Consider the following 26,032-nt stretch of genomic DNA (forward strand, 5'->3'; position numbering starts at 1 on the left):
CCTGCAGCTTTCAAACTGATGTGAGAGCTGGTGAAGACTTTAGTGAGGAAACATGTCAAGCCAAGATCAATCAGCTGTGTAAACAGGATCGCAAGTTAACACACAGAGGTATTACATAGTTACTGTGGCTGATTGTAACTTTACATCCAGATGTAGACTTTACACGCGGGGGTATACATGACAGGAGCAGTATGGACCTGTGCTGAGTACAGTGTATTTATTCTGATAGATGATCTTAAACCAGTTTAAGTCCTTGATAAGAGCACAGCAGTGATACCCATTCATCCTATAAGTAACATGAATGTCTGTCAGATTTTATGGCGGCTCAAACAGATGCTCTTTAAGGGTGCGTTTGCCGACATTCAACAATAAAGTATACTGACAGGAGAGAAGGGAGCATGGGCAGGCAGCACTGTTTTCTGCTGGAATCAAACCTGCACTTCATGGCTCGTGAGACTCGGGTAGTAAATCCAAGACCAACTGTGGATGATGCTTTTAACTTAATGAACATTTCACATGAAAATGTTGCCACATGAAGGTCTTAGCATGTTTATCTCAGCCAAGGGTGGCGGATGATGCCACAAAGATCATGGTGATGTGATCTGATTTGATTTATAATGTCTGCCTGACCTTTATTACCTGTGAGCAGAGGGTGTTTGAGTGGGGGAGAGGGGAAGAAGGACGGGAGAACGGGTGGAGCAAAGGGGTATCTGCGGGTGGCCATGTTCAGGCCCAATAGGGGGCTACACACATGCTCATAGATCCTGAGTGACATCCAGTAGCTCCTGTTTTTCTACAGTAACTTTTCTCTGGAGCTGGTTTTCCTACACCTTTGCTATAGTAACGATCTCCTGAGCTTTATCAACAGTTAAAAGAACAACTTGAGCAGCTTTCCCAGATTTATTCAATCAGTTTACGGTTACGTAAGTAGAAGCTACTTTTGGCTGCCTGCTTTTCACGGGGGGGGGGGGGGGGGGGGGTGTTGCCACAGTGGGCAGCTCTGCATGTTTGCTTTGGCAGGTAGGTACATGTGTAAACCACTACAGTAGGAAGCTTTTCAGAGGAAAAGCTTCATAAAAAAACTGTCCCACACATGAGCAGCCATGGTGTATTCTCCATGGCAGTCATGTCTGTCAGAGCAAATACTAATGAAGCTTATGCAGGAGTTCAATAAGGAACATCTGTATTCACTCATTTGTCTGCGTTCCCGTGTGCTTGGCTGCTAAGCTTATTCATTACATCACTTCCACTTTCCCACTCTGCAAATCTCAATGCTGACATCATTGTTTCTTTAAACCAATCAGCCTCCACCCTGCTATCTTTAAATCGTGCTGCTAATCTTTCATTGTCCATTCAACGCAAGTCACCTCCTAGCATTTTCCACCTCAAGCGAGTCACTCCATCCACCTTCTCGACTCTCGGGGGTCCTGCTCTGGCATTTCATTCTGTTGTCTTTATCTATCGCAGTCTAATTGCCAAAATGGTATAATTGAATTCTGTATATCAGTTAATCAATTCCATCTAATGATCTCTTCTTATTGAAATGCTGCTGTACTATTTTACGGTTGGCGATTTGCAACAGAAAGGAAAATTATTGCCATGATGGTTTTCTGATTTCAGACCGCTCTCCTTTGGAACCAGCTCCCAGTTTGGATTTGGGGAACAGAGACCCTCTCTGCTTTAAAGATTAGGCTTAAAACTTATTTTTGTGATAAAGTTTATACTTATGGCTCGATCAGGTGATCCTGAATCTTCCCTTAGTTACTCTCTCACTTTTTCTCACTTTTAATCTTTGGCTCTCTTCCACAGCATGGGAGAGAGACAGTCCTGTCTCCCTGCCATCACCCCAACCATTCATGGCAGAGGGCCGTCCCTCCCTGAGCCTGGTTTTTCTGGAGGTTTCTTCCTGTTAAAAAGGAGTTTTTCCTTCCCACAGTCACTAAGTGCTTGCTCAAAGAGGGTGGTTTCATTGCTGGTGCTTTCTCTGTATTATTGTGGGGTCTTTACCTTTGTCTGACTCTGCCACTGTACAAGAGGGAAGAAGAGTGTGAAAATGAGAGGATAAGAGGCAATTAGGATGAGAAGACATAGAAGGGGCCATGCCACATTTGGACTACTTAAGAGCTTGAACAGTCAGGGTCTTAGCTGCTCTCCTCCCTTTGTTCACCTGATCTAAGCATATTCCTCACCTCATCATCCATCATTCTTGCCCCCTTTTACCCCTTACTTTATATACTTTATACATATTTCCTACTCTTTGTGCCTTTGCTCAGCTTTTTCACAATGTTAATTATTACTTTTTTTTACTTGCGGTTTATCTGTTGGCTGAGACTCGGGCTTCTGTCAGAGACGAGAACTCTACCCAAGGGCAGTCGTATGTGGAGATGGTAGAAGCAGACGGGGGAGGGCGCCGAGCAGAGGCGCTCCACACGGAGCGGGGAGTGCGTGTGCACAGGAGTGGATGGGAGAGGCAAAAAAAGATATGCAAGAAGTGATAGGAAATGAAGATGGGAAATTATGCTGCACTATATAAAGGACGAGGGAGACACAGAGAGCAGGAGGAGCAAAGCGAAAGAGAAAAATAATTGGGCCAAAGAGAGGAGGCACAAAAAAAGGTTGTAGAGGAAAATGAGAGATGATAAAGGGAAAGGTTGAGTGTGAGAGGAGATAAAGGAAAAGCATTGGAGGGAGAGCGAAACAGGGGAAAGGACGTTCCCTCCGTGTTTCATCGCTGATACTGAACGATGTGCCAACTGTGAAAATACTCCCTGCTCATCCATCACTCACACTTTTGACCCTGCCGGGTTCCTATAGTTTAACTAAGGTGTGTGTGTGTGTGTGTGTCTGTGTGTGTGTGTTTCACAGACACACAGGGGGATTATTTAAGCTGCTGTAACTTATACAGATGAAACAGCATTAAAACGGCTCTCTTAAGCTTTTGAAGGAGTGAAGGAAGCTTCAGCAGGAAGACCTTGGTTTCTGTTGTGTGTGTGTGTGTGTGTGTGTGTGTGTGTGTGTGTGTGTGTGTGTGTGTGTGTGTGTGTGTGTGTGTGTGTGTGTGTGTGTGTGTGTGTGTGTGAGAAAGAGAGAGTTTGTGTGTGCGTATTAATTGTGTTGTGATCCAGTCCAGACAGGATGCAAGCGGATCGTGAAACTCAGAAGTCAGTTCCTACGGTGAGATGGGGGTTCCCATGGCAACCACAGCAAAGGGAGGACACTGGATTACTCTCTCTCTCTCTCTCTCTCTCTCTCTCTCTCTCTCTCTCTCTCTCTCTCTCTCTCTCTCCATCCCTCTCCCTCTTTCTCTCGTTCCCTCTCTCTCTCTCTCTGTCTCAAGGGTGATAAAGGATTGTACTCTCATTAATTTTTCCGCCCTCTCGAGAGCAAAGTGTCCGGGAAGAGGGGACTCTGTGTGCGCGCGCACATGTGTCTGTGTGTACGGGTCCATGTGCATGCTCCAGGCTTTGTTATGTATGCGTCCTTGGCTCTTGAATACAGTCCTGTCATCCATTCAGCAGTTTTCACATTAGTGCTCAAAAGTGTGTGTGCAAGTGTGTGTGCAAGTGTATGTGTGTGAGAGAGCGAGAGTGTGTGTGCATCCGTGTTTGTACAAATTCAAATTCAGTCTTTCTTTTAACTTTCTACTTCAGACTATTCTCCCTTTGAAATCCTTCTCTGTTATTTCTTCTCTCCCCACGTCTGATTCATGCTCCTTCTTGCAGTTTGACAGCTAGCAAGCAGCGCAGATGCTCAAACACACGCCATAAGCAAGTTTGCTCTTAAACTGACTGGTAGCTGTCTGGTAGCTGTCTGGCTCTTGTAGTTGTGAATATTAAACGTGTCAAAATGCCTCGTCAGAAGTTGTTGCTCGTAAATGAAGGTTGACGCCTTTAAGCTTATTATCGCAAGTTTCCACTAAGTTGTTTTTTAGGTTGGTATGTTCAGTTCCCTGCTTGTAAATGTGATTTTAAGCTGCGAGGCACACATTTCATGCTCGTCTTAGCCTCAGACGGGTATTTTGCAAGTTCAGCCTGGTAATGTTCGGGGCGCTACAAAACAGACGTGGCTGGACCTTTAACTTTGACGAGTCACAGTTTCTTCGCTGTTGCTATGGACGTTGCCATTGCCAGATATTCATGGGTGACAGACAGGGGGAAGGAAAACATGAATAAATGAGTGCAGAACGATAATGAATGCAGAGGAATGGATATAGGGCATGAGGGCACTGAATGGTTTGATGAGTATGAAAATGTTGTGAATTATCATATTATGTGACAGTGACATTCAGCTTAGTGCTGAGTGCTGTGTGGCAAAGCAAACATCACAAGAAAAGTATTGTTTAATGCAGGTGAGGTGAATTCCACGTGTCCTCGTAAGCGTTTGGCAAAGTCGTTTTGCAAAAGTGGACATGGGAGATTTTGCCTCTCGGCTGTCAGATGCAAAAAAACAAATGAGCTAATGTGTTTGGAGGAATGCTGCGTGACACTCAGGGAGAGTTTCTGAGGTTTCGGATTTAGCTTGATGTTTGGTGGCACTGAAGCTCTTCAGGGAGCTTGTGATGTTCCAGCAATTTACAAGCACACCGTATGTTGCTTTTCCTTTACATTGTCACTCATCTGCAATTCTGTCAATCACACTTCAACACTTGGTCAACTCCATAAACTCGGGAAGCAGAAACTCCTCCTTTGGTGTTTGAAAGCTTGGGTTTATGTTTACTGCTCACCAATATCGTAACAAATGTTTTTTTGATACATGGGAGTCAGTTACAGCTGCAGTGAGCAGAAATCTAGAAAGTAGCTGCACTTCTTCAGCACTTCCACAGATGCTAAAAAAATGTAGCTTCTGAGTTTGAACAGTGAAGTTAAGTGGACGTGCTAAAATCTGTAGTCTTTTTAATGGCCAGTAGGCTAGTGACTCCTGTGGTTGCAAAAAATCACCTGTCTTCTGTCTAATTGATGTCTTCATGTCTTCGTAGCTTTCAGTTCCTCTGGTGGTGTAGTAGTAGATAATGTTGGTTAGCAGGTCAAAGAGCGCACGTTCAATTCTAGCTTGAAAAACAAGTCCCATTTAGGTTTGGTTCCAAGAAGAGACACAAGTTATGCCACCAAGAGTAAGAAGCGTGCATGCTCCTGGTGCCTGCTCCAGGTGCCTGCTCCAGGCCCGGATAAATGGGAAGGTTGTGTCGGGAAGGGCATCTGTGTAAAACCTGTGCTAAATCAAACATGTGGAGCCATGTGGCGACAGCTTGGGGAACAGGGAAGCAATACGAAAACCCCTTTTATATTAAATTAAAGTCTATTTTGTAATTACGATTTTTGTGTTTTATTTGCCTCGTAAGTCAGATGTCACTGTTGAGCGTAGTATACTTGTGAAGTCAGAGGAGAAAGAAAAAACAGGATTTATTCTGAGTTTTGGAACGGTGGAGCCATTCATGCGTCAGTGCTCGATTCTTGTACATGACGCTGCAGTGCATTCGCGGATAGAGCCCGACCGTGCGTACGGTTAATGTAGCGAGTGACAAGGACACAACAATGGCTGCGCAGTTGTACAGTTTTGCTACCGCACTGCTGCCGTGTTGGATTGTGAAGTCAGGGTTAGTGTGGCTGCCCTAACCTTTAAAGTTGGAAGTCCAACTTAAGAACTTGAGCTGAGATTTGCAACCAGCAATTCAGAAATTCCAACTTCCGATTTGAAATGGGTGTTTCACACTTAGTGGGTGAGCAGGTGACCACATGCCAGAGAGCAGTAGGCCCGGGTCTGAGTCCAACCCGCGGCCCTTTGCTGCATTTCTTCCCCTCGCTCTCTCTCCCTGCTTTCCTGTCTATCTACACTGTCTCTATCCAATTAAGGCTGAAACGCCAAAAAGCTGTCTGAGCACTTCCTTCTTTGTGGCAAGCCCCTCCCACCCAACGTATGTTTCTAATGTACTTAAACAAAGTCAAGGCTGACTTTTGGCTCCAGGTGGCTCCTAGCACACTCTTGTTCTTCCTACATGCACCTTACTTCTAATATATTATTTTATACTCTTTTTACTACTCAGCAAAATTGGACTGAAGACATAAATGATTGCCAAAAGTCTTCCACCACAGCTAAGATTAGGACTGAAAGTCCAGAAAGGACACAGGAGTGTAGTTCCCTCTTACGCAGCTTGAATGATAATAAACTGAAATGTTATCGTGGATTTTGTTGTCATTTTGCCAATGCCAGCTTTAAATGAGACAAGCAGGCAGTAGTGTACTTATCTCCTCTGCTCCTGTGATTGGCTGAGACTGCCATCAGTCACCCTAAAGCAGGGATGTCAAACTCGTTTGGACCAGACCAGTAAATTCTCTTTTATATCAATGTAGAGGCATTTAACTGCACACTTAATCCCTGAGAAATCTTATTATGAGAAGTGCAAATTTCAACAGTCCGTCTCAGTTTGTCTACATTACAAATGTGGAAATAGACAAAAGAAGTTGAAAAACAGCAACTTTAGTATCATTTAATTGTCTATTACTTTACTGTGGTGTAGTATGAACGGCAATGAGAGAGGTCTTTATCAACAGGAAAAGTTCAACATCTATGATGAAGCCTTTTAGTGGACCAGAATAAGTCTTCGCCAGGCCAGTTCTGGTCCTTGGACCTTATGTTTGACACCTCTGCCCTAAAGTTTACAAGCACAGCTTCATTAAACGTGTTCATTTTGTTGCTTTAATCAGTGTTCAGACTCTCTGTCGATGTGTTGATCCTTAACCGTGCCTCACGTGGTTCGAGCGTGTGAGCATTTTGGCCATCCTGCTCAACTGCGTGACTCTAGGGATGTTCCAGCCTTGTGGCCACACCCCCTATTTTCTGCAGGTAAAGCACGCTCACACACACATAATCTGAAATTGCAGACTAATTATATTCCACTGTCACACTTCATTATCAAGGGTCTGAAAAGTTTTTCCAATAACATTTTTCTTCCCCCCCCCCCCCCCCGCTTAATCAGTTAATCCTCTGGGTCTCCGTGTGTGTGTTTGTGTGCAGGCTTTGGATGATGGCATCTTTGTGTTCTTTGCTGGAGAAATGGTTGTGAAGATGGTGGCTCTCGGGGTCATAGGTCAGAGCGGTTACCTAGGCGACACATGGAACAGATTGGACTTCTTCATTGTTATAGTGGGGTGAGTGCTTGACAGATGCGCACGCAGCCGACGCGCACTCACACGCAGGCGCGCCTGACATTAAATATGAGCCAAGAGTGTGTGTGTCTGTGTGTGTGCATGTGTGTGTGTGTATGTGTGTTTTGTGTAAAGCTTAGACACTTGTTTAATGCCAGTTAAATGTCAAGCGTGTGTGCGCGCGTGCTTAGACATATCAGTGGAAGTGTGTGTGTGTGTGATAGCTCCACAGAATGACAATCGTATCATTCGGTCATGAGAGACACAGACCTCGGTGATTGGTAGTTAAAAGGCTCTGTATCCCGGAGTTCTGCTAGAGTCCCTGTAGGCGTTCAGGGTCTGCCAAGGTCAGGCTGATCAGGATGCCGGTGACACAGCGGTGGCTTTCCCTCTGCGCAGAATGCTGGAGTACTCGCTGGACGGACACAACGTCAGCTTATCAGCTATCCGGACTGTTCGAGTTCTCCGCCCACTGCGAGCCATCAACAGAGTTCCCAGTGAGTCTTTCTCCTTTTATTTATTTATTTATTTTTGTCTTACCCCCCTCCCCTCCAGCATGCAGCTCACACAGAAACTGGGTTACTTTATTGTCTTTCATGGCTTTGACTGTACGTCCGCACAATGGGCTGAAACTGTGAGGTTGATTTAAAGTGCTGACTCAGCCTTTGAAAGTGTGCCCGCATACAAGCTGGGTGAACAGTGCAGGAGAACAGTCGGGACAAGAGGACAGTGCAGCAGGTTAAAAATCCTCAAAGAGACCAGAGGGGAAACAACTAGGAGTCTTTTTTCCTGAGAGTGCAATTCAGCTGATTGATGCCTCGAAACAGAAGAAGTAGAGAAGGCTGCTGTGCAGGCCCGGGAGAGCATCACCAGAAAGCTTTTGGCGATATGTGCAGGGTGTAGACTCCAGAAAGCCACTGGCTGTTGGAAGAAATGTTAAATCTGATGATTTTGTAGTTTACGAAAACATGTCCAATCAGCTTCCCGCTCCCCTTTAATTGGAGCAGAAAGGGCCGTGATTCCTGCGCGGCTCATCCGATGTGGAAACACCTTAGCTGAGTGTCAGCAACATCGTTAGTCACAGCCGGGACGATGAAGAACGTGTCACCGTCCTTGCACGCTCCGACTAGATTGTAAATCCCACTTCATTTCTTTAACTTCCCGAGTTACGCACCTGCTGCAGCTCGCCCCGTGATGGATGCATGTGTAAATAAATCAGGACATTGTGAACAAAGTCATGCGAATCATTGTGATGCTTGTGTTGTTCTTGATAGCTCACCGCACAAGTTGGCCAGCCAACTTTATGTCTTTTTTTTTCTTTTTACTACACTTGGTGACCTTGCTGCGGCTCTCATTGAGTTCTTGTAAAATCGGAGAGTGTTTTTGAAGTAGGAACGAGTAGAGAAGAAGGAAGGAGGAAGATTTTGTATGTGCTCTCTTTAGGAGAGTGGAGTAAGAGCCAATTATCAGTGTTGCCATTCAGCTAATTGCACTGCCTGCGTTTTGTGCAGAATACATAAAGAGTCCTGTCTGGCCAACATTTACTGTGACTGACATTTTGCTAAAGTTTGCATTGACTTATTGGTGATCTTTGCTTGTCTGACTGTCTACCCTTCTGTGTTTATGCTGTGTGTGTGTGTGTGTGTGTGTGTGTGTGTGTGTGTGTGTGTGTGTGTGTGTGCACTGATAGGTATGCGCATTCTTGTGACCCTCCTGCTGGACACACTTCCTATGCTGGGAAACGTGTTGGCGCTCTGCTTCTTTGTCTTCTTCATCTTCGGCATCGTTGGCGTACAGCTGTGGGCGGGGCTACTGAGGAACCGCTGTTTCATGGGAGAGGATGTGAAGATGTGAGTTGCTATAGTGACCAGCCGATGTCACAGCACGAGTTGCGCCAGCTTTATTGCTCCAACCTGTCAAAAGTTTGTTCACAACTGATCAGCTTCTCTCTCTCCTTACTCGGGGATCGATATCACAGATGGGCTGATCTTGTTTGTTCTCTAATCAGCTCCGTCACGGAGGTGCTACGTGCTTCCCGTTGGACACTTTGAGCATCAGGGATCACAAATCAAGGGATTTGGAAGGCTAAATAAATTTAGGGAGCTGTTATTCAGTGGCTGCCTCCGAGCGGCTGTTTCCACAGTAAAACCATCTGAGTTTGCTGTCACTCCGGTTCTCCCCCACACAATCCTTCATGTCACGCTCGATCACAGTCTAACTGATGATGTTACCGTCACTCCCACTCCCGCTTCCCGCTCACATGTTCACAAACATGACCACATATTATCACACAACATCAGATAACGTCTGTTTCGCCTTCTTAGACAGCAACTTGGACAACAATCAGTGATGGTGCTGTGGTGACGCATTGTTGTTGTGCCAAACATTCACTCATTTGATAATGAATTTGTGGTTCTTGCCAATAACTAACTTTATTTATACGGCAGCTTTACAAAGGAATCTGTGGTGATGCTGGAGAAGCAAAGACTGAAATTAATCTCTAGCAGCAGCAGCCTCGACCAAAAGTGCTCAGTGTCCTTATCTTAGTGTCTGTACAGTATTGTGCAGAAATCTTGAACCACCTCTTATTTCTTTATAATTTGCTTTCAAGGAGCCAGAATTTCTTGTAATTTTTTAAAAGTGGTCCATGAATCATACAAGTGAACTCAAGGGATGAATCAGTGTTTTGCGTACAAACAGCAGACAACTTATCAAAGACCCAATTCTAAATTGTATCTTTACACACTTTGTTACTAGCAGCCTGTCACAAAAACACATTATTTATTCCTATTTCTTTTCTAAAGTCTATGTAAAATGCCAAAGATAACACAGCTTGTGATGCATGAAGTAGTATTTTTGAACCACCAAGATCCCAAAGAGCTGTTAGCTGAAAACTTAGCATATCTCGCCGTGGTGTGCAGTGGGACCTTAAAAAATTGAGGAAACTGCACACAAGTGGAGGACCAAAGAAACAATGACTTGCCTGTAGCAGACAGTGTTTAAGATATGGTAAAAAAAATCCAAAGTCCACAGGACCTAAGAAATGCATCTGGACCTTCAGGTGATCCATCTACTGCTCACTAAAGAAATGTTCTCAGGTAGAAGGTGGATGTCAGATCAGGAGCAAGAGGTATTTGGTAATTTTTGGTTTCATCAATATGTATGCAAAAGGTCAAGATAAAGGTGCAACAGTAAGTGTCTACATGCATGACAATGATCCCAAACACACTGCTAATAAAAGCATATCTGGATAGAAAAACACATAATGAAACAGCGTCAGTCATGGATTGGCCTCCCCAGTGCTCATATTTCCTATTCTCCTAGCAAAAAATCTTTAAATGAAGAGTTACTTAAGAGTTGCACACTTAATGTACAACATCTGTATGAGGAAAGTCAATATGAAGGAGTTAGCTTTAGCAGGAGCCCACTGGGTCTGAGCACCTGGTTTCTAAATTATGGTGGTGGGATGTAAGGTTTATAAGATAATATATCCTAGTGCGTCCTCTTTAAATTCATTATGCATACGCTGAAGTTCAGAGAACCTGAAACAGATTGAGTTACCAGGGTCAATACTAGGTGACTTGTCGTGGGTCGAGTGAATCAACTTGAAGAAAAAATATGAACTCACAGTTTAGAAAAGGCAGCAAAGCAGAGGGAGTTAAATATACACCTTATTAAAACTGAATAACAATGATAACACACAATAAAACCACAGTGCAGGAAACAAACAAGCCCCCGTTTGAGCTTTTTAGGGGTATTTTTCTCCTTCAGTTACAATTATATAACATATCCATCACACTGGATGTAAAAAACATGACATGATCCACTGGCTTGAGTTCTCCGGTTCTGAAGCTTCTAGTTGAACATTTTATGGTAGATCTGATGGAGGACTGGACATTAGAACAAATGCAAATTAAAAGCACTTTCCACTTTTTTCTTCCTGAAGGCTACTGACCGCTATCAGCTTCATCTCCTTCATATCAGTTCTTATAGAATCTGCCTGGAAGCTAAAATCTGAGTCATGCTGAAAAAACACACGTTGAAACTCTGCTGCTCTTTGACTTTATTAAACAGCTGTGGCATCACCCAGCAGCGGGATAGAGGCCCTCCAAATTGCGAGCAATTTACGCAGGTGGCACAGCAGCGTAACTTCATTAATTATTTGCATCTTCTGGTGTGTCATTGTGATCTTACGTCGCCTTATTAACCTAAATGTTTTCTGCTCAGCAGCTGCGCAGATTCGCAGCTTCCACAGTGAAACGATTGGGAACAAAGCGTTCGTGCTCAGGATGGATCTGGCACCTTCAGAGCTGTCAGGGATACATTTTAATTTCAGCTGGTTTCTCCCAGAATCACTTTTTTTTTGTTTTTTTTACTGAGAGTTTTGCTGCTTAATGTAAGGACATTACTGCCAGAGTGGAATTTATCTGGGCGCTCATGGAGAGATGATAAACAAGGCAAAACACTGCCTCATTATGAAAACACAATACACATTTCATCACAACTTTAACTGAGCTCTGCAAATAGTTATCAGCATAATCATAATGAGAAATGGAAAGAAATAACTCCTCAGCTGAAAGTATTTGGGTAAAGGGGCTAAACCTGGGGTGTTTTATTTTTCTTTGTGAGTCATCAGTGCTTCCTGGAGGTGATTTTGTTTAATCGTTACATTTTTTGAAATGTTATATCATCCAATCTTAAGCTTACATCATAAGTTCAAGAAGGCACGCAGCTCCAAGAGTCTGAATGCTCTGGCTTCTCTCTGGAGGAATCTGGGCGTTCAGATGGTTAAGATTGAATTCTGACACTGTAATTTTTACCAATAGAGTCGAGTGAGTGGATCATAGTTTGTTGTACAAGATTTTACAAAATGACATTTGCAAAATGATTTCCAGCTGTTTCACTTAATTTGCAACATAATGCGCACAGTTCAGCTGGAATTGCTTTCTGCTGCAGGAACAGCTCCTTTCCTTACCGTCTGCAGTAGTTGTTGAAGTTGTTAACCGACTCTCGCTTAGCCCACAAGTAGCCCACTGCACAGTATCCGGTACCATTTTAGCAAAACGAACCCTTCTCCAGTTTCATGTTCACTGTAAAGATTTTGATTTTTTCTGCTTCATAAACAACAAAATGACCTTTCCTAATAAGAAGTGAGGCAGCAGCGCTCCCCCGGGACCCTCCTCTACGCCACACATGATTGATTGCTTATCTCTCCAATGCACCCTCCCTGGCTTTTTTTTGCTTTTTCCCTTCATCTGTGTTTCCCTCTCTGTTTCCTCATTTCCTCCTTTAGCACCTCTGTGTGTTTCACACCGTCTTTCATTTCTTTCCCCAAGAAAACAGACCTTTGAAGGAAACAGTAGGTCAATAAAATGATTAATCTTTTTGAAAACCATTCGAATCCAACCCAGCAACTCAGCGTTTGTGTTTGAGGTCCGCTCCGTGTTACTCGTGCTTGATGCTGGCTTACTCGTGAGATCTGTGCAGCCGGGGCCAAATACAACTTCCTTTCTGCCATTGTTCAGAATTAACTTCATGCAATTTAAAAAACACAACACGCACACATGTACACACACATCCATGAGCCATAATGGGAGACATTTTTCTTCACGCAGTTTTGTTGTCATAAATACCCACTCTCACATTACACTCATTACTCTGCAGCTGAAGTAGTTACCAAGAAATGCACTGTTTACTTCAGTTTAAGTATCATTTGACAAAAACAGTTTAATCATTTTTGAAAAGATGATTTTGAAAGAAATGGTATGTTATTTGTTTGTTGGCAGTAAAGAAAACAATCAACATTTTTTGTTGTCCTCTTATATTCGGTTATGCTTACACGAAGCGAAATCTAACATCTGTTCACTCATGAAACTTCTTCTTCTTTAGGAAATATAACATTTCCTTCCTGAATGGTTACTATCGGCCCGACGGCACAGACGACCACCCTTTCATCTGCTCCATGGAAAGAGAAAACGGGATGCTCCGGTGCTCTGATGTGCCTCGTCGCCGAGTAGGCAGGACTTCCTGCTTGCTGGATGCTGGGGAGGCCCTACCAGAGATGGGCCTTAGAGTAGATGAGCCCGGGTCTTGTGTGAACTGGTATCAGTATTACAATGAGTGTCGTGCTGGGGAATTGAACCCACACAAAGGAGCTATTAACTTTGATAACATTGGATATGCCTGGATTGCCATTTTTCAGGTAAATGTCTCCAGGATTAATCGCAGGAATCTGATTGGTTACCATGAGGTGCACACTACATATTGCTGTTGTTGACTGTGTGCATGTTTTCATTCAGGTAATTACTCTTGAGGGTTGGGTAGACATCATGTACTATGTCATGGACGCACATTCTTTCTACAACTTCATCTACTTCATTTTCCTCATTATAGTGAGTACATGCTTATAGCACAAATGGCCACACACACATCCATATATATACACATAAAAAATTATACTTATTGTATGTGACGTGTGTCGTCCTCTGTAGGTGGGCTCCTTCTTCATGATCAACCTGTGCCTGGTCGTAATAGCAACGCAGTTTTCTGAAACGAAACAGAGAGAACACGCCTTAATGAAGTCAGAGCAGCGCGCCCGCCAGCTCCATCAGTCGGCCTCCACGCTGGCCAGCGATAGCCAACCAGGGAGCTGCTACGAGGAGATCATCCGTTACCTGGCGCACCTGGGCCGTAAGGCTTGGCGACGGCTCTCCCGCTGCTACGCTCAGACGCGCGCGCGCTTTCGCTGCTCGTGCGCGTGCCACAGAGAGCAAGGTGGCGGATCTGCCAGGGGCGGTGGGGCCGGGGAGATGAACGGTCTCGCCCACCGGCACTCAGGCCACGCCCCTAATGACTTGTCACACCTTCATCAGCTTTATCATCATCATCATCACCAAAACCATCAGCCTCAGACTGACCCCGCCGTCAGTAATGGAGGCAACGGCTTTAATTATCCCTTCATAGCGCCCCTCTTCAGTCACCGGGATGCAAAGGACCAGGACCAAAAGAGGCTGGTTGCTACGGAGACCGGCAACAGACTGCCGCAGCTGGTGCTGGAGCACGGTGAGGATGAAGGGATGTGTGTGAATGTTTGAAAGTGTGTGAATCACAGTGTCACACTCTGACTATGTGTGGAAGCAGTGAGTGTCCAGGATTAAAGGCTTTAAAATTCCCATAGACTGTATGTAAAAGATGGACATGATGAACATTTTCCATGAAAAGTGTGACGCAAACCAGAAACGGGAACTCTTTTCCTTTGAACCAAAAGTTTCAACTCTTGAAATGGACATTGAAATGTGTTGATTGCTTACAAATTAGCAGTAAGGAAGCACTTTTACTTTGACTGTGAGCATTGTCGATTTCCGGTTTGTGCTGCACTTTTTCAACTTCCACTACAACTCAGAGAGTAAGTGGCAACTGTTTGCAGGCCAGCAAAGCAATCTGTTAGCGACCAAAGTAAATGCATGGATGTTTTGGGAGGAGTACCACGATTTCACCTGGAGGAAGACAGCAACTTCCATCCAGCTGGGGAAAACACATTTTTCCGTAGTGACTGGAGCTTGCTAGGAGGTTGCAGACTGGTCTCTAGGCCTGTGTGACTGAGGCCCTAGCAACTGTCATCTTGGTATTTTCAAACCTGGCGTGACGAGTGTGGGGTGGCTCTGAGACCTTTATTATCATTGGCTTGTGTCTTGGTGAAGCATTTCTTACTTCATCCCATTTTTTAACCCTAATGAAAGACCTTAATTTACAAAATGTCATCATGAGTTATTAAATAAGACTTGAAACTATCAACTGAGCCTGTAATCTAATCAGGACAGGGATCATCACAAGCCAAGGGCAGTTTTCCAGTAGATTTCCTTATGCCATGTACATCTTTTTGCAACCATAACGCAGGTTTAAGACAGCTCCACATTGGCTTCAGTTTTCAAACCTGGAAAGTACAATAAGTCCATCTTTTAATACAGTCTATGATTACTCCCCTGTTTTGCTGTTGTTCGTTTGAATAATCTTTGTTTTTGTTTAATTTGAGAAATGATCTCTGGCAGTCCCAAATTAACCAAGAATACATCTTCCCACTTGCCCTCAGCTGTATTTCAAATTCAGATCACTTCAGATTTATTTAGCGAAACTTTGATATCTGTGCGACATTCATCACCTTTAACACTGCGCAGGCACATTTAATTTTCTTTTCGGAGCTCAAAGCAGTATGATAAAAGAAGCAGAGCCACTGTCTGTTACAGTCTGAGCACATTTTTATGCACTGAAAAGGCGAGCAGAATTCAATAACGCTGTGTGTCCCTTATACAAGACGACACTCAGAGGTATTATAATTCAAATTCTTGTGGCTACACTGAACATGTAACGTATGCAAGTTCATGCAGCAGCCACACGCTTCCACTATAATCAATATGGCTGGCAAATCAGCTGCGTAAATGTGTAAATGCTATGGAGAGCCACTCTGCAAACAGAAAAAAGACCAGCCTCCTCTTTTTTTTCCTTGTTCTTTTGCAGAGTGTTGGATCATAAAGTGTTCATATATATGAATGCTTTTTATTTTGCCAGTACCAGCTGGCAGTTTCATAGTAACTTTATACCTTACGTCATCCACTGCAGTCTGTAGTCTTACCCATGTCGCACAAACTTAGTGAAAAATGTGAAGTTTCAGAGCGCTGTGCAGACACGACACAATCCCGAAACAAAACTCCCCGTCTGGTTTCACCTCTGCCTCACACAGCACTGCAGGAGCTAAAAGATAAGCTTGTGTTTACCGTAGCCTGAGCATTATCCATGTAATGAGATGATGTATGTGACAAAAGGAGGACCATATGTTTACAGCAGTTTTAAAATGCCATGAACAATCATGCTGTTAAAAAACATCAAGCAAGTGCCGTCATTCCTCACAACAGCAAAGCTTTGAGAAAAAACTGGAAGATCATTCAGATGATCTGTTGTACTATTCAAGCCTAAAGGTTGAAGTGTCTCCAGACAATTGATCCAAAACATTTCTCACCGGTCTAACCTTTTTATCTACATCTTCTCCTTTGTGGGGCCTTGCGTGCTTGATTCCCTGAAATCTCTGTGGAGAGATGGGATGCAAATATTCAGGAAGATGACTTGTAGCAGAATACTGAAGATCTTTTAACAAGATTCTTTGCCTTATATGGGATAACCTGAAAACCTTTGAAACTATGCATATTTATTTTCCCACATCGACACATCGAGCATTGCTGAAAGCAGCATAAAAATGCAGAACTGTGCAAAAGTCTTGACCCGTCCGTTTTTTTTAAAGTGGTCTTGAACAATGGTTCTCTGGGCTCTCTGAAGATCTTTCAAAGTTTTTATTCAGACTAAAAAGAAAAAACAAACCTCATTTCAGATCAGTCCTAGCACCTGACCGTCTTTACAGGAATTCTTTCTTTAAGAGCCTGATCATTCAGGGATGAAAACACCTAACTCAAGAGATGGACCAGTGCTGGATCTGTGCATTTCAGACAACTTAGCAATGAGCCATTTTAAAACTATATCTTTAGGCACTTTAGTTAAAGCTATGAGAAATGCCAAAGATAACACAGTTTGACAGTCATAAAATAATATTTGTGCTCCAACAAGAGCCATTAGTCAAAAACTTGGCATATCCCAGCATGGTGTGCAGTGTATCCTTTAAAAATGTCTGGAAACGGGTCAAGTGCAGGACAAAAGAAGAAATGGCAGGCCTGTCTACAGCGGATGAACAGTGTCTGAAAGTTTTGTCCTTAAGAAATGGGAGGGAAGAAAATCCAACAAAGACCAGACACAGGACCTGCGAGATGTATCTGGACCTTCAGCTGATCCATTTACTATTCACTGAACCCTCGAAATGGTCTCAGTGGAAAGATGGCTGTCAAGAAGCCATACTTAAGGAAGAGAAAGAGAGAGACAAGACTGAAGTATGAAAATTACACAAGAACTGGACTGTAAAAAATATGGTTCAAATCATCGCCAGGATCAGAGGAGGCGACAGAAAGAAATGAGAGGTGGCTCGAGATTTTTCACATAAAAAAAACTCTGCCAGACAATGTTGAATTACACATATAATTTCTAAGACAAGAACTTAATTTAAAAGCATACTCCATAAAACTGTACTCTCAGTAAACTCGAAGATTCACTTGGGAGAAACAAAAATATACGGTCAACATCAAAGCAGCAGAGGCCAAGATATCCTGTCTTTTAATTCCCAGTATGTCATGTTCCAAAAACACATTGCGACTCCACAGCCCAGTTGGTAACGCAGCCTTTTCATTAAAATTTTGTTATCTCAAAGTCCAAGCTGAATTAATCCGGGTAATCCTGACATCATCAGGGTCCCCCCCTTCCACGGCTCCCTGCGTGTTTCACAGCACTTTAAGCATCCGTTTTCACATATCAGCGTTTAATACACTTCAGTGATGCAATAAATTCCGACTGTAGTTGGAGAACTTTGTAGCAGAAGTCATTCAGCGTGGTGCTACGTGGAAGCCACCCACATCTCCTGATTAGTGTATTTCCTGTGTATGTAGTGAAGTCAGTCATTTTCAACAAGTCTGCCTTGAAGGCAGTTTTATCTATATACGCGCGCGCGCACACACCGCAGAACGACCAGATTGGATTTACTATATCAGTCTCCAGTGAAACATGAATTTGTTGTAATTGTGATGACAAGTGAACTGCTCGTGCTAGATTAGTGTTTGTTGTTATGTCGTTGGAGCATTCCTCCGGAGTGCCTTACTAATGAATTCTGCTGAAATCTTACCCCCTCAAGCTTCCTCCACCCTCACAAAACGCACATGCATACACACACACTTGAGCATCCTTGTTCTAATAACAGAGCTCTCCGTCTGCACAAAGCAACCCCCCCGCCCCCCCACCCACTAGCACAGTGGTTTCCATGTTATTGAATTTTTGTTTCCCAGAAATGAAAAGAAACCCCTCTCCTTTGCTGAGCCGAGAATATATTAAATGACAGAGTGTCTGCATACAGAAGCGACGTTTTACTCTACCCTCGTGGATGCATGATTGATGTGGCCTCTCCTCTGATCTCTGTCTGTGCAGGAGGCTCTGCTGGGCATCTGGCGTTACTGTTGCCGGGCGAAGTCCCCGGAGAGTCCTCGGTATGCCCGTACTGCATCTACTACAACCAACTTAGTGACGGCGAAAATGTTAACGAGCAGCCTGAAGAGCAGCGCCACGGCCACTCGTGTCACAGTAACAGCCCGTGTCACTGTAGCAGCTCGTGCCTCAGTGACGCGCAGCTGTCTGAGCCAAAGAAGAGGCTGTGGGAGTGCGGCTGGGCGAGGCTCAGAACTAAACTGGAACTTATTGTTGGCAGCAGATACTTCAGCAGAGGAATCATGATTGCCATCCTTATTAATACTCTGTCGATGGGCATAGAGTACCACGAGCAGGTAAGTGTGCGCACGTGTGTGGGGTGCGCGCCTCTCGCAGATTGGCTGCGACTACAATTTGATTGAAAATTGATGCGTTAATCACCGTGTGCGGTGGAGTCAATAAACTTACCCTCCAATCAACACTTACAGCAGCGAGCATATGGGATCGCGGAGAGAGTGTGCGCATGTGTGTGTGTGAGAGACTGTGTGTGGGTGTGTGCAGGCATGTATCAGGAGATGGAGAAACTCATAAGACCTGAAGTGTTAATTAAAGCGTGACCCTGGGACAGGACGGGGGTGGGGCGGGGAGGGGGGCGGGGGCAGAGCGAGGAGAAGCGAGTGGATGAGTGAGGTGGAGAGGGAGGACAGATCTGACATTGTGATTGGCTGAAAGGCAGCGGGAGATTGTGTTTGGCCTATTTCCTGAACAATATGACAAATCTGGATGGCTTTAACTTCTCCGATAGCTAAAATTTAAGGATGAGAGCTGCCCTATTTTACCTATTTTATCCCTTTTGGCCCAAAATCAACAAAGAAGCAATGCGAATGAATATAATAAGTGAATGCATCCATCTTTTATCATCCAAAACTGTGACATACGCAAATAGCTTTACAGTTTCTTTTTGCCAGTGTTTCCTAATTTCAATCAGGATGACCAGTGCTGTTTATTCTGAAAAACCCTCTGAGAGCAGCTGTGTGTCATGCAGATGGCGCTGAGCATGCTCAGAGAAGCAGTTTCTCATGTGCACTCATTTGTTGGTTTAAGGAGCAGAGCAAAAGAAAAAAAAAACGGGGTCTATGTTCTCTGTAATTTCAAGAAATGTCACCAGCTTCAATGATTTATTTCTTTCATGTACTTTTACTGTCGTAGTTATTGTACGACAGCAGCTCTGTGGCTCAGAGGTATAAACTATGTTAGACTTTATGCAGACTACTTGTTATTATGATTTGTGAATAATATTAACTCTTGTGCTTTGTTGACGTTGGCTTGACTTCGTCTTTGTTTGGGTCCCACAAACCCAGCTGCTGGGCAGAAAATATAAGATGTCAAATCCAGAGCGTTTGCTGTTAGCATGTTTTCCTGATCTTGTTAAAACCCAGCAATAATCCTGTTTAGTCTAATCTAACACAGTATGTAATACAGGATTATCTGTATGCACCGTACTGTGTAAAAGTCTTGAGCCACCTATCATTTGTTTATATTTTCCTTCCAAGGAGGAAGACTTTATTGAAAGTTTTAAAGAGGTCTTGAGCAACACTTGTTCAAGCTTTCTGAAGGTCTGTCAAAATCTTTCAAAGATCCACTTCACACTGACCTCTGAATCATTCAAGCATACAAAAAGGCATCTAACTGAAGTGATAAACCAGTGGTGTGTGTACACGTAACAGTCAAATGAAAAAATAGCAACCTAAAACAGATGAAAATCAAGCAAAAACCCAACACAGGACTTGAAAGTTACATCTGGAACTTCAGTTGATCCATTCAGTTGATAGCAGGACCAGCGGGCATGTGGTGGGGAGGTTAACTGGACAACTCGGCGGCCAGTCGGTTAGACAGAACAACAGATCTTTATTTGGCGTTAACAGAACAAGACCATACAAGTCAAGTCTCCATGGCTTTACCCTGTTCCTACATACATGTGCTGGGGTTAGTTAATTGCCTGCGCCAGCCTGTTACAATGGTAAGGTCTTTCTGAACAGATGCACGGAGAGCAGCATGGACTCACGGAGACTGTCCAGCTTCTACACTAATAGGACAACATCCCACTAGCGTTGCTATACCACAATAAAAGGGTGTTAGACGGTGTGGGATCAGCTTGACAGAAAACAGAAAAAAAAGGAGAAACATCCAAAGACGGGCTTTGAATGTCCTTCAAGAAGCCCCCGAGAACTTTTCCTGAAGACAACTTAAAGAAATTAGACAAAAGCTTGTCAGAGAGTTCAGGCTGTGGTGAAGAATAAAGGTGGTCATGAACGATTATGTTTGTACTGCTATGACTGTACAAACTCTGTTTTTGCCCATTTTACACGTTTTAATAAACTGCTGCACCTGTTTCCCATTTTCCTGGCAAAATATAAAGACGCAAAGGTGGGCCCAAGACTTTTGCACAGTACTGTGTGATATATTGGAAAAGACGCCTCATCAAGTGTGTGCGGGGCCTGGTTGAGTGTGCAGGTGAGGAAGTCCTACGTGGCATCATTTTAAAGATGGTGAACATGATTAGAGTGCTTATGAAGTGGAAATTTTGGACTTTTGAAATCATTTATGCAAACAAATTACCACCAGATATTTATCTGTGAAAACGATTAGCACACATGGTATAAGTATGCCTTCAAAAAGCTTTCAAAATACTGTTTTGAAATTATTTTGCATGGTTGTGGACGAGTTTTTGTCATGGTCTTGTTGAACTTTTTGACCACTCTTCCAAGCAAACTGTTTGACGGCTTATTGCTCGTTCTGCCTGTTTCATAACATTTTAACGGGGTTCAAATCTCTTACGACAATTATCCTCATAAAAGGTCCCCTTCAGTTTTCCGACAGATGCCTCGCATTATCTTCAAGCACTCTTTGATGTGATGGAGAGAATTTGGCGTTGATTTAATTACTACAGGCTGCCCAGTCAGCAAAGGCAGCAAAGTGACCCCGAGCACTAATATTTCCACCGCTACGCTTCTCCTGAAAAGATGTCTTTGGTCTGCACCAAATGTCTCTTCTGTTACTGTAGCCAGTCGTCTCTGTATTTGTCTGTCCGGAGCACATTTAGTCCAAAAGGGCGGGTTTTGCCTTTATGTTCACCAGCTCAAATTTAGGCGACTGCACTCCTAAGAACATGCACTTTCATACCAACTTACCTGCAAATTCTTTGCAGCCAAATGACTGCTCTTTACAAAGGAGTGTTAGGGACACATTGAGAAAAAATATTATTGATCATTTTGGAGATTAAAGCCCTCTGCATAAAGCTTTGTGTACATGAGAACGTGAAATCGTACTGCAGAATCAGTTTTAGTTACAAGGAAATGATTTCTGTTTTATCACATAAACACAGTGAGGTGATGCGTATAAGGAATGTGAAGCTGTATCTGGCCAGAAGGAAAAAACCCCCACACAATATTGACCAGATGAAATAGCTGGCAGTGGACAGATGCAAGGTTGTCGACAGTTACAACCTCATGCAGTAAAGAGGATGTTGTATCACGAGACACGACAAGACAGCTGTTTAAGTTGTTTCACTGACTCATCTGCACGAGGCTTTTGTAGAGCCTCGGCAGCTATTGTGAAATGTGATCTCCACATTTTGGGTTTAATCTTAATTTAATAGTAAAATATCAACTACACTTTATTTGGCGATGATGTCATGAAGAAATTATGGTTAGTTTACTATGGCAACATTTGGACACTAACAGATTACACGCTCATTGTAATTACAGCTCAGCCTTGTAGCTCATCACATGAAGTACATCCTTGACTGTGTATAAGACACGAGCGTGATTAATAACTCCTGAATCATGATGGCTGAAATACCTCAGTTGCACTAATTAATGTTTTGTTCTTGTGTCCAGGCATGCAAGAGATATTGTTATATCATGTACTTACCAGATAGTGAATTATCTCACGCTATGATAATACAAACGCCCTTATAGTATTCTGTATAAAACTCCTTGCAGACTCGCGTGGATACCTGGACGATTTTCTGAAGGCTTTGGGGAGCTTTCTCGATCTTGGCATGATGACAGCACTTTAATAGCAAAGACAGCAGCAGACCCTCGATATCAGACAGACAGGTTGAGACAGGCTCCATCTGTGATTCCCTAATCATTGGCAACACAGATTTTAGTGTCATGCTTTTGAAGGGTTGACAAATGTAGGACTCTACTTATTTTATTTAACTTTTTCTTAATGACAGCTACCACTAAGGTAACGCCTAACATAGCCTAACCTAAAAACATCAGAAATTAGTACATTAAATGGACAAACGTGTTGGGCCACACCTCTTAATCACTTAATCTTAGTCAGTTGACACAGGTGTATAAAATCAAACACGTGGCTGCGCTGCACAAACATTTGTGAAAGAATGGATCGTTCTAAAGCGCTCATCGAGTTTGAGTGCGCCTAAAAATTAACTGCTCACCCCTGATATGTGTAGATGACCAAGTACTTTTGTTGTTTATGATGTGGGTTTTTGTCCCCCAGAAGAACAAATGCTGCATATTACGATATTACAGGGTTACAGATAATTTTATGAAGTTCTTCATTATAAAATAAATAATTATATTGGAACCCAGTGAGCATCTTTAAGACCGATATTTGCTGATTTAAGAGTCTGATAATTCTGGCAGAGGGTTCTTCCTGTTAAAAGGGAGTTTTTCTTTACCACTGTCGCCAAGTGCTTGCTCATATTAGTTTTCTCTGTATAATTGTAGTCTTTACCTTACAATATAAATCCTTTGAGGCAGCTGTTGTTGTGATCTGATGCTATAATAATACAATAAATTTGAACTGAACTCAAATAAAAAAAAATCAACATATCAGCCAGTATTATTTTTTTCAGACGCACAAACCATGAACAGATTTCTCTAACAATTTTTACGTGTAATCATCATTTATGGGTCCCTACTTAGATAATATGACAAAGCAGTTTAAAGCACAGTCGTGTTTTGTTGTGCTGTTTGGCTCACACATATGGTGTGACGCTAACGCAGCAGCCTGCACGTCCTCCTTCTGCTCTCCCTGCTTTCATGTCATCTCTCTCAACTGTTACGATAAAAGTGGAAAACAGGGACAGGCCTAACAGGGAATTTCCCCTCTGGTAGATAAACGATGAAATATTAACGTTTGTCACGTGGTTGAAGCGTGTTTCTCCTGTCGCTTCACTATAAATTCAGATACTGATAGACTGGCACATAGCTAGCAAGTTTAGAGGTTACTAGACTTTATTGGGTTAACTTTTTAATTCTGTTAAAAGAGGATCAAATGTTTGATTGTCCAAATGTGCAAAAAAAATGCATGTTTTTACATAACAGTGGGCCTTTATGGCAAATTGATCAGTAGAAAAATGTCCTGAAACAACTAAGTAACCAGCTATGTCCTTAAAAACAGGCTCTGAAACATTTTTTTTTGTGGATTTTTTGGAATGAGGATACAAATTTAAGCTTTTTTTTGTCATAAACCTAAAAAAAAATCTGAAAAAAAGAACAGCAACAAAATCTGACCAGCTTTAATCCATGTAAACCCAAACTGAAGCCTTCACCAACATCTTGGAGATTCCTAACATGTTGAGTGCACTGAGCTCCGCGCTGTCTGTCTGTTTATTTGTTCATTTTTCTCTGTGCCCGTCCATCTCTGTACATCAATCTCTCCCTGTTTTCTCTCCACAAACACTGCACCTCTTCAGCCGCAGGAGCTGACAGATATTTTGGAGATCAGTAACATGGTGTTCACTAGTCTCTTCAGTCTCGAGATGCTGCTGAAGCTCCTGGCTCTCGGGCTCTTCGGCTACATCAAGAACCCTTACAACGGCTTTGACAGCGTCATTGTCATCATCAGGTGGGGGGAACTCTCTGTCTGTGTGTTTACCCCAAAAAGGGAATTCTTGTCATTAGTTATTCCTCCTGTTCTCACGTCTCGGGCTCTGCAGCTAAATCTCCCGAACTGCCAGCGATGCCGGTGCTGGCAGCTGAGCCAAGCGGTTGCACTCATAGTCCAGAGGGCCTGTATTCACTCCATTATGTAGTACTACAAGCTAAATTATGTATCCACGTTTGAAGGCCTTGCTTGTTTACCGTGCCAATTCACGCTGCGCTGGCTTTCTTTATTGGCTGGTGAACTGTAAACAACACTGGCCCGACTTCGTTTTTTCGTTTGCCACACGTCACATCAAAAAGACTTGAGCGCTCTCTCCCTTCTGAAAAGATTCGGGAAGTTTTTCTTTCTTTCTTTTTGTTTTTGTCTTCCTGGGTGACGCTAATGCTGACAAAGGGTAACAGCTGATTCCTTAATCGCTTCAATGGAAATGCATCTCTGTGCTTTTAACCTGTGTGTGTGTTTCAGCGTGTGGGAGATCGTGGGTGAGGCCGAGGGAGGCTTGTCGGTGCTGCGCACCTTCCGCCTGCTGAGAGTTTTGAAGCTGGTCCGGTTCCTTCCTGCACTCAGGAGGCAGCTGGTGGTGCTGATGAAGACCATGGACAACGTGGCCACATTTTGCATGCTGCTGATGCTTTTTATATTCATATTCAGGTATATATTCACGAGTTACAGTGATGATTAAGCGTTTTCTCTGCTTTAATTATACTGTTATTACATTTCAAATGGCTACTGCTGGGATTCTCCTTCCTCTGTTATAAACTGATCACCACATGTGTCATCGGCTTTCATGTAGATACAGCTGTGCACGCAGGCAGTATTACCGCATCTTGTTGTTGCACATATTAAATTACTGCTTGATAAAAACATTACCTTACTTGTGTGTGTGTGTGTGTGTGTGTGTGTGTGTGTGTGTGTGTGTGTATTGCAGTATCTTGGGGATGCATCTGTTCGGCTGTAAATTTGGTTTGCGACAAGACAGCGGAGACACTTTACCAGACAGAAAAAACTTTGACTCCCTGCTCTGGGCGACTGTCACTGTCTTTCAGGTTAGACAAACATCCTCACATGCACCCTCGCTCAGGGACACACACGCGCAGAGCACACGAAGACACCGACGGTATTTGATTTGGAGGAATTTCCCCATCAATTACGCGCCACTTTTAGGAGTGAGATTCAAACAACAGCTGCTGCAGTCACGAGCGCTCGCCCGTGATTTCATTTGCTCCGATTTGGGAGCGCGCGCGCTCGGTTTTTCAGAAAAGTATAAAAAAACTGTCCCAGTGGGCAGGTAAGATGTTCCTCACGAGCAGAGGAGGAAGAGCAATAATGAAGCACTCACTCGGCGGGAGTTCATTTAACACTGATGAGCGTCATTACTGTTCAACTGACGACAAGATAATAAAGGAAGAAACTCACATTATCTATTCTTGGAACACCTGCTAGCAACGTAGCGCGTCGCCTTTTGGCTCCTTGTGTGTTTGACGGCCTGTTTTTCTAACCCCCTGACGTCTCTCCGCATCTTATCTAATCTGCAGATCCTCACCCAGGAGGACTGGAACGCGGTGCTCTATAACGGGATGGCCTCCACAACGCCGTTGGCTGCCCTCTATTTTGTCGCCCTCATGACCTTTGGCAACTACGTCCTCTTCAACTTGCTCGTCGCCATTTTGGTCGAGGGCTTTCAAGCTGAAGTAAGGGCAAAGATGCCGTTTCATTTGAGCTACTTAGACAACGAGGCAGAGCGAATGAGACTAATTGAGCTCTGTTGTGTTGATGATACCAAAGCTGCCTACAAGAGAATAATCTCCTCCATCCTGCCTGTGTGGTTTCTCCTTTCTCTCTCTCTCGCTCGCTGTCTCTTTATCATCACACTTTTCCTCTGTTGCTTTTTGCCTATCCTC

The 26,032-nt window shown here is 43.5% G+C and overlaps 1 protein-coding gene across 1 annotated transcript in view; it reads left to right on the plus strand.

Moving 5' to 3' along the window:
• The first annotated feature begins 6,728 nt into the window (after window positions 1–6,728).
• Window positions 6,729–26,032, plus strand: part of cacna1hb (calcium channel, voltage-dependent, T type, alpha 1H subunit b) — a 45,659-nt gene continuing 26,355 nt past the window's right edge. Inside the window, exons 1-12 of the mRNA XM_004568357.3 lie at window positions 6,729–6,840; window positions 7,012–7,145; window positions 7,542–7,639; window positions 8,833–8,992; window positions 13,032–13,344; window positions 13,442–13,534; window positions 13,634–14,204; window positions 18,213–18,565; window positions 23,941–24,092; window positions 24,597–24,782; window positions 25,060–25,177; window positions 25,667–25,822. Of these exons, the coding sequence (XP_004568414.3) occupies window positions 6,802–6,840; window positions 7,012–7,145; window positions 7,542–7,639; window positions 8,833–8,992; window positions 13,032–13,344; window positions 13,442–13,534; window positions 13,634–14,204; window positions 18,213–18,565; window positions 23,941–24,092; window positions 24,597–24,782; window positions 25,060–25,177; window positions 25,667–25,822 (2,373 nt within the window). The 5' untranslated portion in view covers window positions 6,729–6,801. The remainder of the gene's footprint in view (window positions 6,841–7,011; window positions 7,146–7,541; window positions 7,640–8,832; window positions 8,993–13,031; window positions 13,345–13,441; window positions 13,535–13,633; window positions 14,205–18,212; window positions 18,566–23,940; window positions 24,093–24,596; window positions 24,783–25,059; window positions 25,178–25,666; window positions 25,823–26,032) is intronic.

This window comes from Maylandia zebra, linkage group LG6 (genome assembly GCF_041146795.1).
Source record: "Maylandia zebra isolate NMK-2024a linkage group LG6, Mzebra_GT3a, whole genome shotgun sequence".
Taxonomy (NCBI): Eukaryota; Metazoa; Chordata; class Actinopteri; order Cichliformes; family Cichlidae; genus Maylandia; species Maylandia zebra.